At 36.9% G+C, this 17,976-nt stretch overlaps 1 protein-coding gene across 6 annotated transcripts in view; it reads right to left on the bottom strand.

The window, feature by feature from the left end:
* Positions 1-3,171: 3,171 nt before the first annotated feature.
* Positions 3,172-17,976, bottom strand: part of BBS9 (Bardet-Biedl syndrome 9) — a 292,981-nt gene continuing 278,176 nt past the window's right edge. For all 6 annotated transcript variants that reach the window (XM_083855192.1, XM_083855190.1, XM_083855189.1 and 3 more), the window contains one exon: positions 3,172-7,966. In XM_083855192.1, coding sequence (XP_083711318.1) covers positions 7,920-7,966 — 47 coding nt within the window. In that variant the 3' untranslated portion in view covers positions 3,172-7,919. The remainder of the gene's footprint in view (positions 7,967-17,976) is intronic.

The raw sequence follows: 17,976 nt of genomic DNA, 5'->3' as shown, positions 1-17,976 counted from the left end.
AACCAGTTTTGAAGGACGGGTAGCCAGGAAGTAAAAATATTATGGAGAAGGAATAATTTCTCTTTGAACTTGGTGAATAAAAATTCACAGTAGCGAGGGCAATCAGCAGAAAGAGATAAACAAATTTCAAATCAGAAGTCAACCTGGAAATAATTTGGTAAGGAACCCCTATACAAAAAGTCACAGTGCATGTGGGTTTCAATAGATGTTATGGCAAAGCCTCCCCTAACTCTGCTGCAGCAATCCAAGTAAACAAATATACAGATAAATGCCTGAAGTCAATTCCAAGCTCACCCCACAAGGTATGGACGCGCCCACTGGTTTGAGGTTTAAGTCTAATTCAGCTAAATAGTTCAGGGTTCAGATTAGTGTTCTGGATCTCTAAATGACAAGGAAGTGGAAGAACATCTGTAGAAGTTGTTTTTTCTGGCCAGGGCAATGATCCTGAACAAGTAGAACAAGACTGCGTTTTTGTGCGATCAAATTGTCAAGCTGAAGATGGGGAGCCTACCAGGCTCAGCATCTCTCAGCATTCTGTAAACTGGAAGCCAAAACCCAGTGGCTAGGCTTGAAAAAGTTCATCTTGGTGAGCAGCAAGAAAGGTTAAAATGCACGAAGCTCTGTTAGTCATTGGGATTTATTTGCTCAGTTCTAATTTTAACTTTGGTTAGCCCAATAAAAGGTATCACATCACCGTCTGGGTAGCTGTCGTACAAAAAACAATGCAGCTACCAACTTTCCTCCATTGGATGACATACTTGGGCAGTAGCCCTTTAAAAAAAAGCATCAGCTTCTTTAGTGCACATTTGGTTTTCCATTCATTATTTTCCTGACGGTGAAAGCAATGTTATTCGTCCCAGAGAAGAATAGATACATTGTATTTCAAAAGTTTAACCAAAACACGCAGTTTGCTGCAAATTTTCCTTCTTTCAGAATTTTTAAAATACACCTACAAAGTGGCTGCTGGGCAAAATCATCAATTTACAGTCAGTGGAATTTGGTAGGAAAAAAGGCAAAAGGAAATGAATGACAGGATTGAAAGAGCTGACTGTTACCTACAAAAATGCAGATGATGAGAAGAAGGACTAAAAGCAAAGGCTCCTCTCCCCATGAAATGAGCTAATAAATGTTAAACATGGGATGACTTTTTTATAAAAGAAGAGACAAAAATAGGAAAAAAAACCACCCCATTTCTTTGTGGCATCTGGCATGGGAGCATTTGGACACAATTCTGCTGGGAATCCAGCTCTTTGGGTCTCCTCTTCCTCCTTCCATACCTTCTAAGTAACAGCCAGAAGGGACAAACCTCTACATTTGAAATACTGTTGCCCAGAAAAATGGGGGAAATGTTCCCCTCACAAGTCATACTCCTCCTGACTGCTTTTGAGACTTGCACCCTGAAATAGGCAGGCCAGTGTCATGATGAAAGAATCATGTCGTACCACCATGAAATATCCAGTTAATGCTGGAACAGGGCATTCAAATACACTGCCAAGAGAAATTCTCTTTGTTTCTACTGGATCAGAAGCAATCACACCATATTAACTAAGCTGTATTCTTGCAAGTTCATAGACCTTCACTGCTCAATTGGAAGGAAGACACTACACATCTAGGCAGCTGGAAAAAGCAATTTCTGTTATATATGCAGTAACTTGACTGTTCTCCAATATTTATGGATCTTGACTTCATTATGCCATCAGAAGAAAAAAAAAAAAAGTACAATAATGCCCTTTATGTCTCTTGTAATTGAATCCAACCATGATTATAAAATATTGTGAGCATTTGAAGTAACTATTAATTACTAACTGCTCACTTCATAATGAATTGGAATATCATCTGTTATATGCCAACTTTTTTATATATTCTCTAACACTTCCAAGATGCTGTGAGACTGATCTATCCTTTAAAATGAATGAAGTATTAAAATCAATAGAATAAAAACTCTGTTCTTTCCCAGAGAGACTGTAAACTTTGCAAGCAGTCTCATCAGATTTCGCAAAGTGAGGAGGACTGGTCTAAGTCATCCTTGGATCAAAACCCTTGCTGGTTCCTAAGCTTGTCTAAGAAAAGCACCTGTGCTACATTCATTAACCATGATAAAATGTCTCAGTATAGTCAGAGGACACCGGAGCTTCAAATTTTTAAATAGTATGTGAAATTCAGGAAATAGTAATCATAACAACAAAATCAATTTAGTGAAACCATCGCAACTTTTTAAAAGACAGAGGGCCAAACTTTGTGCTGATCAAATGTCAAATTAAGTAAGTTTATTCTTAATAGAATGTGTCCTGGAAATACTTTCTTTCCACATTCTCTTGGTTGAGGAGCAGAGGGAGAGCATGCTGTTCATTGCTTGATTTCCTAAACTATTTAATAGTGTTGCTATGATCTTTGAAAAGCTGCTATCATCATCCTAAGAGTGACTTCATCTATAAGTGACTGAAGTAACATGAATAAAATGCTCTGGGGTTTTATTTTGCAAGGGCCTATTTCACAGGCAGCATCACTCTGTAGAGAAGTAATCACTTATAGGGTGCAGTGTGGCTATTTAATGAATACCCAGTAGCTGAGTCTCATGTATATTGTATTTTAGGAATAGTACCTTTAGGAGAGACCCTCATAATTTATTACATCATCTAGCTAGGAGTTCAGTGGTGCTTATATGTCATCTTATTTTGACCTGCAGCCCCCAGTAGGAGACTACGGATGCTCTCCTGTCAAAATCAATAGCAAAATACTCACTTAAATTTATGAAAAGTAGATTTGGGCCTGTAATCAGGTTACACTAATGATTCAGGATGGCTGACCTCCCTTCAAGATTTCAGGCCAGGCAGCAGCTTACACAATTGGAACAGCTTTTATCTTGTTTCTGCAGCTGAATATAGTGTCAGTCTGCTGGAGCTGTGGTGGAGGGAGAGCTATGATTGGCACTGATCATTCCCACTTAGGAAGCACTCCAAGTCTCTATTCTGCTTATAAAGATGAATGAAAATATCAAACACTGTTATCACATTGTTCTAGACTATTAACTGGTTCTGCAAAAAAAAATCACAAAGGAACATTTTTTTATGATGACAGTGTGATGTTACAGTGGTGCTAGCAAACAAATGAACAATACAATATGTTGATGCTATATCAAATGGAAAACACTCACATCAGAGTTAACATCAATTTACATGGTGTAGACTGAGGGTGGGGATCTCTTCCAGGGCACCTGCTTACTTTTGTGACTTTTTACCTGATATATAATCAGGATTTTACTCAATCCTTTCATTTAAAGCACAAGAAAGGATACTGAAATCTTCAATACAGCAGGTTCATCTGCAAGCATGGATGCCTCTTACAGATATAGTAAATTCAAACACAGCCAAAATCATGCAGAAGAAACATCAACCTACAATAACTGCACATGAAAAGAAATTGGTACTTTACTCCCTTTCCTGATTGTAACAACATGAAACTCTTGAAAAATACCACAGTGTTTTAAAATAGCCATTATACTTATTTAAATCTATGTCCATGTTGCATTTGTTTGTACTCATTGATATGGCAGATGTAAAGATAGAGCAGTCAGGACACGTAGTCAGAGAAGACCAGGTCGATTCCATTAGCTGGCTTGTGTTTCCACTCTATTATTAACTACAGCACTTGCCATACATTTAATGCAAACAGAAGTGCAAAGTATCTCTGCTGTGATCTGCTGGTCTCCTGGAAAAAGCACATTCCCCTAGGTTTGCAGCTTCTATGCAGCAAACAACCAGCTGTCTTGCACAGGAGAATAGAAACAACCATTCCCAATACTATTGATAATTATAATAATTTACCAAGACAGGGAACAAAAAAACAGAGAGGAGATTCAAGACTCTAAAGCAAAAGTTTTCAGTGTTTATATAAATAACAAACTCATGTTGAACTTGGTCTACCTAGAGTATTAGGACAAATTCTCATTGAAACAATGTATTCATAACCACTTCCTGCTTGGGTGAATTTTGTTAATTATAAGCCTGGCCCTGTAGGCATATGCCTTCAACAAGATCAAGGCTCATGAAGCAGCATAATGCTCTGCAAGCTTTACCTTTGGGCTGCTAAGAAGCTAAGTCACCTGCAAACAGCACATGAAGATACCACATAAATACCAGAGCAACCTTATGCTATAAAGGAATAAACGTAGAAAGCACCAAGATGTCAATGTGTGACAGCAAACAAAGCTGTGAGAAGCTCAGGGTTAATTTCAAATGAAGAAGTGATACAGAAGCTTGGTTTCAGGAATAGGTCATATATTTTACAGTATGTTTGCACCAGCTTTGTTTCTTTTTTAGTAGATTATTTATAAACAGAAGATGCTGATAAGAAGGAAAGATAACTATTCAATATGATGCATACCCTGTAATTTTTATTATTTTTTTTTTCCCCAGTGCTGGAAGAACTTCACATAGAAATACAATCTCTGCTCAACAAATTTCAGTTTATGGCAGTAAATGACTCTTTATAAGCAATACAAGAATATCAAAACTTATCTCTAATTCTGTCTGTACAGTAAATGCTGAAGAAGAGAAAATAACAAGACATTACAAAGCAAAGCCCAACCCCTTGAAAGCAGAGAAGTGTTGTTTTTCTGTGTCACAGTTGAATAATAGTTGGACAGAAGAATGAATCTGGGGCTGGAAACCACAGTCTTAGTTTGAACTCAGCATTGTGTGCAAAGCCCAAAAGATGAGCAGCGTCCAGACCTCCAGATTTTGGTCATCAGAGTAGTAATTGTTTTAATCTGTTTTTCTAAAATGCAATGGCAGAAAAACAAAATTAAAGAAAAGCCATTGGACAATATTCTGAAAATAAACTTCTACCAAGAAATAAACTTCAGAAGTATTTACCTGTTTAACAGAAAAATATATGCTTTATGTTAGTACTCATTTTAGAAAGTGTATTGCAAAGTTCTAGATAATAAAGATGCCATGACTCACAGTATTATTTTCAAAATGTCACAAAATTCCTTTTAGATTTATTTCCAATAAAATTGTCATTTAAAATTAATTTTAGTCTGTGAGCCACTTAACCATATAAAATCCTACTCAAATAGCTAATGTATAGATAGGCTGCATATTTAAGCTGACCAGAAGAGCTGACCAGGCATTATTCTAAAATCCTGTTCAGAACAGTTTGACTGGCCACCAGTGCCTCTCTCAGCCTTAGAAACATCCCTGATGAGAACCAAACATATGGTTCTCCCAAACTAGCAATGTTTCCTTACATTCCTTACACCTCTCTAGCTTCCAAACTTCCTGTAATTGGCCTGATTTTTTTCCAGCCAAAAAGAACTTTCTTAAAGATTCAAACTACATTTGAGAACTGCTAAGAATTACTTTACAATATTTCCTCTTAGGCTGCTGCATAAATGACTACATTTCAATTACTTCCTTCCTCTGAATTAGATGGACTATTTGGCATTAGGGGAAAATAAGTAATTTTTATTCAATGCAACTTTTAAATCTTGATGATACTATCAAATACTGCAATTTAGCACAATATACAAAGAGATCATACTTTTATTACTATAGACAGTTCTATCTTTTTCTTCCTTTCCTCCTCCCATTTATATTCCTTTCCCCCTCCCCTCCCAGCATATTTTCTCCTTTTTGTAAAACTATTCTCATGAGACCTTATTTTGCAAAGCATGGAGCAGCAAAGGCAAATAGGAGTGCTTCTGAGCATTACATTTTAAAATGACAGAAAATAACTTAAATAAGAGTGGATGATATAATTGACCTGAGTGCCTACTTGTCATTTACCCTAAAGTCCCAACGAAGCCAGGCAGCTCTGAGCACTGGGATCACATTCAATAATGGGAATCATGACAGACTAATATATTTCACAGAAGTCTCATAGCAGTGTACTTTCCAGCTATATTATATGCCTATAATTTAGGATTCTTTGGTCCAGGATTCTACAACATTATGGAATGGGCTTCCTGTAGTAACTGTGTTTGATTTTTCTAGATTCCCTAGTAGCCGCTGACAAGAGGACAAAAGAAGATTTGAGATCTATAGTTAACGTTTAAGCCTAATAGCTACAGTAATTGATTAGTTCTCCACGAATTTTCTTTGGTCACTGAGGTGTGTACAGAGACTACAGGAGATTATTTTATTGAGTAATTTTCACAGCGCAGCAGGGTACCTCAACAATGGGTTGGATACCACCCTCCTGACAAAAACCATGGGGGAGGGATCAGAGTGAAGAAAACTCAGAGAGCAGAATCACTCCATAACAAGCAGGGGGTAGGATTTTTCCTTCCTGGGAAAGAAACAAGATTTCTGGCCCCACAACTTGTAGATAAATCTGAGGTCTCCTGGGGGACAGAGTCATTTTTGTTGGGAGTTACAGCTCATTTCAGCCCTAGAGGTATCAGAGGCCTTACCCAGTTCCTTGGCTACTGAGCTATTTAATAGCTAACGTGCTGAAAAAGGCTTCTTGAAACAGTTATATCATGTACTGAGCCAGAGTAGGGCCACAGGGTTAAGCAGCAGATGCAGAAGGGCTGCAAAGCTGGTTTTGTTTTAGGGGTGGAAAGAAGCTGAAAGCAGATAGGGAGATGATGAAGGTTGATGGCTTAAGACATTTTGAAAAATAATGTCTCCTTATGATTCATAGATCAAGCTAGCATTGATCACAGCAGCTGTTACAACCTCTTTTGAAACAGCACAAAAGTGAGTTGGAGGGACCTCTACTACAGCTAGAACAGGACATGGTGAACCTCTATTGAGAAAACCAACAGGAGTGTGGGATGTGGAGAAGGCTCATGCAATTGCATCTACCACAAACTAAACTGCAGCTATCAGTGCATTTTGTATCTGCCATCCAAGAGATTGCAACTTATATTTTGATATGAACTAGCAACAATTGTTCAAATGCCTGTTTATACACTTGATCCAGGTCTCAGTTATTTTCAGTACCAAGTGTATATTAGTAACATCTCAACTCACTCTCAGAAATCCAGACACGAGCCTGATTCTTCCAATCTCCAGGCCAAGGTCCTCTCAAAGTTTGCCTCAGTTGTTCGGTGGTGTATTTCAGGCACCTTGCACGGGCCTGACCTTCCAAAGGCAAATACTCAGAACTTTCTAAACACACAACACGCAGAGCACCCTCCAACTGGATTAATAAAAATTAAGGCACTCAAAAATTGGTAGTTACTTTTGAAAATCTTACCCATAACTAGAGCAGACTGGTTGACAAGAAAAGCAGAAATCACAGGTAACCATAAGATTCATGTGTTGCTGTGCTCAAGGTACTTACAGTGTAAACTTTACTCCCATTCATAGCGGCATAGTTAATGGCAAAAGGGTTTGCCCTTTATGTCCAGTAACCATATTTTACTCTATATCTCTAGAGAGCAGGAGTCTGTATAAGCAATGAGAGAGGGGAGAAAAGAGTTGATGGATTACCAGTTTTTCTCCTGGTGGTGAATTCAACTGTCTGGAATCATGAATGTTAGTACAGGAGGAAACGAGATAGTTATCTTTTGTCAAAACTGTGATATAACAAATGTTAATATAATCTCAAAGGGAGGTGCAGTTCAGAATATCTTTTTTAAAAAAGACAAAACATATCCTGAAACAAAGGTACCTTTTAACTATGTATAAACAGTCTTTGATCCATCAACTGAATCCTTAGAAAGGGATGATATATTGCAAAACACAACACCCCTACCACAGCTGGGTTAAACTCTGCTCACAGTAAGGATGATAGCAGTTGGCAGGGAGAACCAACCAAATTATTAGAGTGGAACTTTTTTGTTTTTATATAAATTAGCACAGTCCTCTCCTTCTGGAAGCTGCAATCACTGCAGAGTAAAATGGACTGCTACTGCTGCATTATAAATGAATCTGGCATCAGATAGAAATTTCTCCTGAAGGTTGTCATCAGAGTTCGTGGCTTTTTGTTTCCTCTGCTGCATCCTCAGACGGACCTGTAAAACAAAAAGGAGATGCTTAAAAATTTAGTGCAGTTGGCAGCTACATGCACTATATTGTTGATTCTATCAGTTTGTGAAAGCCTTGGTTATAGCTGGAGGAAACAATTTATTACATGCAAAACAGGATAAAAATGCTTAAGTAGCAAATTCAAGCACTCACAAGTTCAGAAAATAAAAAAAATGCAATAAAGGCAATTTCACATCAGCTTTTCTATATGTATCATGGTTGATGACAGTTCAAACTACAAAATCATAGGCTACTTCTGCATCAGAAAAAAAATGACAGAACCACTGGGCATATGATCTGAGACACAGTTACTCCAATCTACCTGCATTTGTCCTGTCCCTTTTTCTGGGAAAAAAAAAAGTGACAGTACAAGCTGCAAAATAATAGAAAATTGAATGGACACACTCATTAACAAGGATATACATATATATATATATATACGTATTTATACATTTGCATATATGTGACTATCAGCTTGGGCAAGAGAAAAATAGCCAAACTCTTGTATTGACAATAACTTTTGCCTTAAGCCAAGAGAATGAGTTTTTCCCATTTTCAAACATTATTTCAAGAAATTATACAGTCTTGGATAGGAAATAATCTTTGCAATAATTAACCTGACAGAATTTGAAAAGGGGATAGAGGGTCATAAAAAGTTGCTTCAAATATCTAGGGAGAAGGAAAAGAGTGGATAATCACACAAATTTGTACACACACATACTTGAATGACTAAAATTAAAAGTGGCTATTTCACCCAGCAGTTTCTTACATATGGTCTCTTAGCTTAGATCGAAAATGATTTAACCTAAATCCTTTTTTAATTAATTTAAGCACTCCAAAATAAATTGGCACCATTTCCAAATGATATATGAATAATAATAAAATAACACAGAGATTTTATGAGATTTGTTTTGATATGTTTTTTTTCCCTCTTCTCTGAAGAAGGCTGAAATCCCCCCACACACAATGAAATGATCCAGCAGGTCAGCAGAATAAAATTTGAGCATCCAGTGTTCTAAACCAAAACCATCAGTCTCCTGTCAGCCCAACTGCTTTCACAACCATGTTCACACAGAATTTAGTCCTAATGACCTACAAAAACAGAAATCAATATGCTTTCATTCAGCTTTGTGCAATTTCACATGATCAAAACCATCTAGATTTATTTCCCAGCTTTTATTTTACACTTCCAATGTTTTTGGTGCTCGAGGATTTTAGTATTTACAGTGGTTTTCATGGGTGATGGTGCTAAACTGAGCAAATGCTATCTCAAGCCCTGAGACACAAAAGACTAAAGCAGTAAAATTTCAGCAACAGCTGGAAGCCCAAGGCCCCAAGGGCCTAAGAAGTTCCCCTTACTGAAGTTGCTACTTTTTTTTTTAAGGACAATTAAAAGTACCACGTTAAGAACTGACTTGGGGTTCCAAAGGTCAGCCCTTGAATGGCCATCCTTTTGTTCAGAACTCTCATCATGAAGCACATGCTGGGATGCCAAAGGGACCAGCAGCAGGTCCCATCTTGTTTCAGTAATGATCATGGGGAAGGAGGCAGGTAGCATGATAATGAAATTTGTGGATTATAGGAAACCAAGATGAGCCACAAACACTGGGGAGGAGAACGAAATATTGCTCTAGGACTAAGAGATTAACACACAGGAGAGAAGATAGGAGATACTGCATGAAATGCACCATTGAAATAACAAACTTTAAGTTTTTCCACTGTGCTACTTCTGCAGGGCTTTCCTCAGCAAGTATCTGTGTTCAAATTATGCACTGGCAGTGAACCACCATAGCTCAATGCAGTGTAGAAATCACTGCAAAGCTACAGTTAACACTGTTCCTGACTACGTAGCTTTGTTGAGTTGTTTAGAGCTCTGCAAATAAAAAGTACTAGAGAATATATTGCTTTCTCACCATAGTCAAGGAAAATAGTGCCAGAATTATGACACTGCCTGCTGCACACTTCTATAAAAGCTGGACACACACATAATTCAAATGAGAAACAGAAAACAAGAGTTAGGACTATGGTCAGCTCTTTGTACCCAGAAAGAATGGCTGCAGATTTACCACAACCAAGAGTTTACCAGCTGTGCATTGGTGTTACACATTTAAGCCATGACACTGCCACTGCACAGTGCCCTCAGCCTCTTGACATTTGAGGACCTCTAAGAAGCATAACAAAACAGAAATTAAAGAAGAGAGGTTTACAAAAATATCTGGGGGGAAAAACTCTCAATGAGAAGTCTATAATATCATAATGCATTTTTTTTTCCTTTGTTAGGCTGAAAACATGGCCTGTTAAAAATTAAAGTGTAATTATAAATTTTTTAAAAAATTCTTTAAGACAAAAAATAGTGCCCAGTACCCAAGACATTGCTTTCAAAATCTGTTACTTCCCTGACATTAACTTCTTACAAATAACCCTTGTGTCTATTTCTACAAATTGCCATGCCAAAGTGAACCATGAATGGTTACTTTCATGAAAAGCCGTGGATCCACTAAATCTAACACATTTACTGTAATTACTGGCTGGCAGAACTGAAGTCACAGAGCAGGATTTACCCTGGTTTCACACACGTTTGCACAACAGCTCTGTAGGTTCCAGCTACAGGGAACCTGGAATACTTCTGCATGGATCAAAGAACTACTGCATGAGTAAACTGTGGGAGAGGTGAGCTGACAGGTGAGGCACAGACTGCAGCTATTTCTGTTGTGCAACTCCAAAATGGAAGGCAATACAGAACCAGGAAAACACAGCTTGCAATAATCAGCCTTCCCACCTCTACCCTGTATTTTTTCCAACGTGCAACTTTTATAAGTCATCTAGGAGAACAACATAAATGTCACATTGATCTAACTGGCACATTCTAAGTTATAGCAGATGAGATAATTAACATCAGAGAGGCTTCTCATTAGCATATTCCAACAAGCTTAGGCAGATCCCAAAAAATACAGGGTATAAATATAAATTCTGAAGATTAAGGCTTCTTTACCTCATTTAATCAGGAATAAAAAGCTTCCTTTCATCTTCATATCCCCCGTTATTAAGTTCTAAGTGTTTCATTTTATAGAGCATCCAAAAATCCTATCATAATGACACTAGTCTGAGCACATACACTTAGAGAAATGTATATGGAAAGGTTTGTGTCCGTGTTTATTAGCACAGATACAAACTGGGAAGCTGCTTTTGGAAATTATAACAATAAATTTTAACTCAGCAGTAGGCAACTCCAAGCAGCTCCAAGAGATTTTCGAGTTCAGTTTTCAAAACAGAGTCAGAATGCATGATTATATTACTGTCCTGATTAGTAACATGAGATTGAGGATTATCTGACACCAAGAAAGTCACTTAAATCCCTCAAATGTCATGTATTTGTCAATTAGCATTCTCAAGAAAGCAGCTTCTATAAACAAAGACACAGAATACTTCAGTCATGTTATTTACCTCTTCAGGAGCATGTCTTAATACACGTATATCACTGAGTCACAGAAAGTTCATTTGTAGATCAAAATGTACTTTTGAGGCTTGGAAACCAAAAGTTCAAAGAAAATCAGTTACAGTGACAGAAGCACCAAAGACAGCAGAAAAACCCCAACTTTCCTAGGATTATGGTTCATGCCGTTAAAAAAAAAAAAAAAAAAAAAAAAAAAAAAAAAAAAAAAAAAAAACACGACCCAATGACACATTTAAAGGGAGAGATGATATTTGAGCATGATGGCAGAAGGGAGGAGAAAGAATCATTTTCTGTAGTCATAAATTGTTCACACTGAGCATGATGGTGTAAGGTTTAAAGATGTTCAGGTTAAATAATTAGGCAATGGAAGAAACTACCCAGGGAGGTGGCTGAGTCAGGGATATGGGAAGTTTGCAGAGATAGGGCAGATGAAATCCTAGTGGGGATAGTGGAAAGGAAGATACACAGGTTTTGAATTGGATGACCTAAAGAATCTTCTCCAATCCTATCATTTATGCTGCTATGATTCATCCTGAGGAGAACAGTTTGGACCCTTATGAATTACTGGCTGAGTTTCCTGGATACTATTGTACATTAGTCTACTCTAAAGCATGCATAAAACTAAGTCAAAGTTGGCTTTGAAGTGTTTGATCTACAATATCCAATACTTCCAGTCTCTTTTTTCATACAGTGACTCAGAAAAGAGCTGTTATAACAAGACAAAAGTTATTTTGAGATCAGATTAAGTTAGAAAAGGGAGGCACCCTGTTCTTCAGCTATTCCCACCTAAAAGAGGAAAAAAACCCACCTCGTGTCATGGCCTAATGGTCAGTATTGCTATTTCTAGACCTGACATAAGACAGCTTTAGAACAAACTACAGCTTTAAAGTAACTGCTTTTCATAAAATTTTGGATCCAAAACTAAATGTTCCAAAAGACCGAAGTTAATAGCTTTTTTGCTTTTTTGTTAACAAAAGATGACAGATTTTTCCCAGCACCTTTAAGTCATATTTTTGAAAATCATAATTCTGCTTTCAACAAGGCCCATCTATTCATTACTAATAATTTTCTTTTCATTAAAAACTGCTTGAGGAAATGTATACCACTTCCTTTTTCTTAGTATTTAACCTTCATTCTGTAAACACAATCCAAAGGGCTTTTTAAAAAGTTGAGGAAAGCACCAGTCTAGCTTATCAAACAGAAAGAGTTTAGTAGGAGTGAAAAATGGATTACTGTAAAATCAACAAGCTACAAACTTTCCTATACTGCTTTAATGGGAGAAACTGGGCTTCACTGGTATTCTGTATCATTTTAATGGGCTAATAAGCTGAAAGAGATCTCAGCATTGCCTCCCCAATTCACCAATGAGTCATTAACCACTGCACACATAATTTAAAAATGCTCAGATTTTTGTATCAGAAAGTGGAGTGATGGTAGCTGAATAAGTGGGAAGCATGGCTGACTCATTCCTTAAAGAATTGTGTAAAACAAATAAATTTGTTTTTCATTTAGTGTGACTGAGGGAAAGGGCTTAATTCAGTGAACTTTGCTTTGTCCTAAGGGACCATATACATCACAGGGTGGATAATGTGAGACAACCACTTCCATCCCTGTAAATGTGCCCCCCACTGACTGCGACTAACATGACAAATCCAATCTACACGAAGGTATCCACTGCTAAATGCCACAAAATAGCAGGGGTAGAAGGGGCAGCTCTGACCATGGGGAAAGAGGAGGGTCTATTCCCACAAAACTCACAAAAACCTTGCTAAAGTCCTCCTTTTGTCATTCTGACTTAATAGTGACATGTAGTAGCTGTGTAACACAATGGAGTTAATAAGGAGGTAACAATGACAAAGGCAACATTTACCAAGTGTCCACATAGGGTTTTTTTTAATTAAGTTTTAAACAACTTACAAAGTTCTTGTGCATTCATGCCTCTAGGCATTAGCCCTCAGTAGCCCCCAGTATGCTTCCTTTAGGTCTTTCTTCTGATTCATATTTGGAAAATGCCCAGAACATATGAAATGTTTCTCACATAAAGTTACCAAATTTGAAAACCAGGAAAAACATCCAGTGGCAACACTAAAATTTCCCAAGGTACATAGCTTCCTCTTCTTCTAATGACCCTGGTTACATACATGTGTACATATAAGTATATATATATACACATACATGCACTCCACATACACACAGTTGGAATAAACACATTCTCTAAGAATCAAGGAACTTTCAAGCCACTAAATCCAGCTTACATATATAGATGTTAAGGAGATCAAGATGAATGGGCTGCTAGTTAATTTGAAGCAATGTAGAGCACTGTAAGCAGCACTCTAACAAGTGCTGAGGAGAAACAACAATATCAAAAAATTCCAAAAATTAATACAGACCAAACTGAGTATGTCTGTAGGATGCCAAGCTGTTTCAAAAAAACAGTTACCTATCTAAAATTAGTAGTAGTAATAGTATAGGAAGCATAATTTCAATTAAGCCAAAATTTTGGATGAAAACCACTCATTTTCTCCAAATATCTGACTTCTCACAATCACCTACCAAATCCTGGACATTTTTCTCGGAAAGCTTGCAAAGGTTTTGAAAATTGATTGTTTTCATTTAGAGATGATCTCAAGAAGTCACAAATGACACATTTTAGCTGGAGCTGGTATTTCTTGCCAGGAAATAAATCCTACAAATGAGTTTGCTTTTCAGTAGCCAAACCTCCCTTCTTTCTAATTAGCTATCTGCCTTTGTTGGGGTGGTAAATTAATTCAGTGGCTTCTAAGCCAAATATATACATTACAAATCTAAGACTTAAGTCATTATGGCCATACAAATGCTATTGCTTCAATTTATTCTTCATCATGCCTATATCTTCCCATTCACTGCAACCCACAATCCTATTAAGCTTTTCAGTAATGTTGGGTCTTTAAGAATTTGCTTTCAGAAAAAAAACCCACCACTTGGACCATGTACCTTGAGATTAAACCGACTATAATATATTAAAGCCAAGGTCTTTTTTATGTGGCCATAGCTCTTGGCTTTTTCCTGGGGAGAAGCGATGCCATAGCAATCAGTCTTTTGCCTGCCTGATTCGTTGTGCTGTTGTGTTGACTTGCCAGATAGACGACCAGTCAGCTGACTGCTAACAAATCCTTTATCTTCCATCACCATGACAGATAGGCAAAACTCCAGGGGTAGGTTAGCTTTAGGGCAAGATTTTCCACCATTTTCATATGAATAGCAGTGAATCCTACTCCTGGAGACAACCACCCAGTGTCTGCCCGCAGGAAGACCTAAGAGCCTTCATGGATACCATATATATATATTACAGTCAATTTCTATTCCTACAGGTTGGCTGCAGCTCATAATCGACGTCTTGAAGACCTGCAACCTCCCTCTTCAAATACTCCTCATCTACATAATGTCACTTGAGCCAATACTGAGCATACTTTTCAGCTGAGATTATTTTCATTTGAAATCTATAAATACAGGTCAAATGAGGAATAGGTAAATTTTCTGCTGAATTTATCAGAACAATTTGGCTAAAAATTAAATAACTACAGCATTTTTTAAATTTTAAAAATCCTTTGAATCTTTATTTCACACTGAAGCATTGCAAATAAACTTCCTTGAATATATATATATATATATATATATAAGGTAGTTGGTATGGAGTCAAAGTGAAGTATTTCATTTGAGGAGAAAAAAAAGAAACCTGAATAAATAATTTGAGCTTGTCCCAAACCCACAAATTTTCCAATCTTTTTTTCTTCAAATCAGAAACTTCAAAAAGAAAAACCCAAACCAACTAGTTATTCACAGACCTCTACTCCTGTTACTGTGTACCTGTAACTTAAGTCAAAATAGTGCAGTTATCCTCTTAATATGCATGATATCATTGTTAGAATGAAGCTTTCAACAAACCTATCTATGATACATCCATACAAAGTACAGGCAGTTTGATCCAACACCACCTCCAGTGAAACATAGAATAAAAAGTCTACTAAGTTAATAGAGGATAAAAACCCTCACTTTTTCATTAATAAAGAATCTGACACAAACTTGTACTTAGGGCCTGTGCTGTGCTTCTTGTATGAGTTTAACTGGTAGGCCACAAAACAACTCAGTACCTTTGTACATAAACATCAGTTTCTGCAGTAGGGATTTCCAGTGTGTCCATTATAGCCTACAGTACACATAAGCCCATGGCTCCTCAGTACCAGAAAGAGATAACAAATAGAAGAAATTTCAAAAAGAACATAACTGTATAAATAAATAATTGTGTGATTTTGTAGAAAACAGCAGAGAGGGAGAGAAACAAAATAGCTAAAGGCACAGCAACATTAGGAATTGTTCAGTAAAACAGATATGAAAGAGGATCAAGAAGATGAAGTCAAGGAAAGGAATATTCAAGGCTGCTTTAATGCCATCTATTTTCCCTGGGGAAGCAGTGGAAGCCACATGACTTATGACACTTGCAAATTAGTACCACAATGAAGATGAAAATCTGGTGGTCAGGAAGATGGTCAAGTTGATATAACAAGAGTTTTCCATTTTTAACTTCTATTACTGTACAACAGATCTGAGGTGCTACAAATTCCTAAGCGCTGTGTAATATTCACAGAAACATCAGCTTTTGCTTACCATCAAGTATTCAGCAACTGAATACTCTTCAGTATGTTGCTCCTTGTTAAAATGGAACATTACAGTGCAAATGATAAAATCACATTCAAGATTTCCATGGATTCTTCTGGAAATAACATACAACAGGATTTTACCATTTGATGTCATTTTTCCTTTAGAGTCTTGTGGGAAAAAAGACTTTGGTACAGAAGCAGGCTTGAGGAAAAATGTGTTAATAAATTATTTTTTTTAAAAAAATATTACTTTTGTATAATACTTTCCAATCTTGAATTTCACACATTCTTTTTAAGGTACAGTATATGAGAAAAATGCTGGAGGAGGTTTTTCCACAATGTAATCTTTTGATAAGTCTCAGAGCTGGCTTAAAAGCAAAAGAACAAAATAAAAAGAGCCTGTACTAAAGTAACAGATGAAATGTCTTATAAATGGACACTTAACTCCTTTCTATTGCTCACCAACATTCTTAATCTGTTTTTTCTTGATGTGCCACTGCCCCTTTTCATAAAATCTTATATTTGCAAATGCAAGGGATGATTTTTGGGGGATGAAGTTGCAGTGTTTCATAGAATCATAGAATAACCTAAGTTGGAAGGCACTCACAACGATCAAGTCCATTAAGCCCAACTCCTGTATAAAAGCACTTTGTATTTTTTATCTGATATGTCTTCCTAACTGTCTTAATATCTCAGCATACTAAAATCCTCCTTATATCCACTATTTTCCCACTGTTAACAGTCTTGTTTCATACAAATAGAAGTGAGTTACCCCCTACTACACCTGTGAATATTTCCAGGCATATCTTGGCCAAAGTAACTACAATGGGAATTTCGGTAGTCACAACAAAAACCGTAAAGCTACTCCAAATTTGATTATCCTATTAAGGGTCTTTAAGGCCTAAAGCTGAACAATAACTAGAAATTTCTGTGCCCTCCAAACTCACACCAATCAGCAGAACCAGAAGGGGAGCATTTTGTGGGACTGAGCCTTTTATCACCTCCAGAATGAGAGTAGAAGCCAACACACCAGCATCTAAGGCTTGGAATGATGAAAGTAACAGTTTTAAATGTATCATGGATTTTCTCATGGGCTCAGGAAGCAATAAAAACTAAGTACAGTCAGACTGCAGGAAACCAATATAGCTTTCATAATTTTTTGTGACTTTAGGGAAAACATGCTCAACTTTTATAGACAGCCAATTCAGTATCACAAATTTTTAGGAAATGTCACTGCTATGGGATTCCCACAACAAATGCAGATTATGTTGAAATTACTGTTTTCTGCAAGGACACTGCCCAAAAGAAATTCATGGCATGTAAATGATGTGCATTTACAATGCAACACAACTCCTTGATCACAGACTTTTCACAGAAGTGGATACAAATGACACTAGGAAAAGCAAGATTTCATTCTGGTGGTTATATAATGTTATTTAATGTTGACTATGGATTAACAGGGTAAGTGCCTGAATAAAGCTAAGAAAGCAACAACAAATGTGCTAAATCAAAAAACAATCCCAAAAGATCTAATACAATAAAAAAATCCAGAAAATACACTGACGTACAAGGAGAAGGAGACCTTTTGTTGTGCAATGTTTCAATTTATCAATTAGTGCAGTTCTCTCCAACTCTGGAGGAAGTTTAAACAACATCAGTGGCTTGGCACATTTTGAAACGAAGTGCCGAATCCCAACATAGTTAAAGGGTATACCACAGATAGTTAAAAAAAAAATAAAAATCCTTGATTTAAGGTCAGGTACTGTAAACACTTACTGTGGTTTATGCATAAGTAATTCAACTGAACTTAAGGAGTCCTGTAGGAATTCTCACACATGTAAATACTTGCAGTCAAGCCTAATTTTCATACTATAGAGTCTTTTAACCTGCCAACCAGTTTTCTGTT

This window comes from Zosterops lateralis (genome assembly GCF_965231275.1).
Source record: "Zosterops lateralis genome assembly, chromosome: 1".
Taxonomy (NCBI): domain Eukaryota; kingdom Metazoa; phylum Chordata; class Aves; order Passeriformes; family Zosteropidae; genus Zosterops; species Zosterops lateralis.
This window is presented reverse-complemented; position numbering and strand designations above follow the sequence as displayed.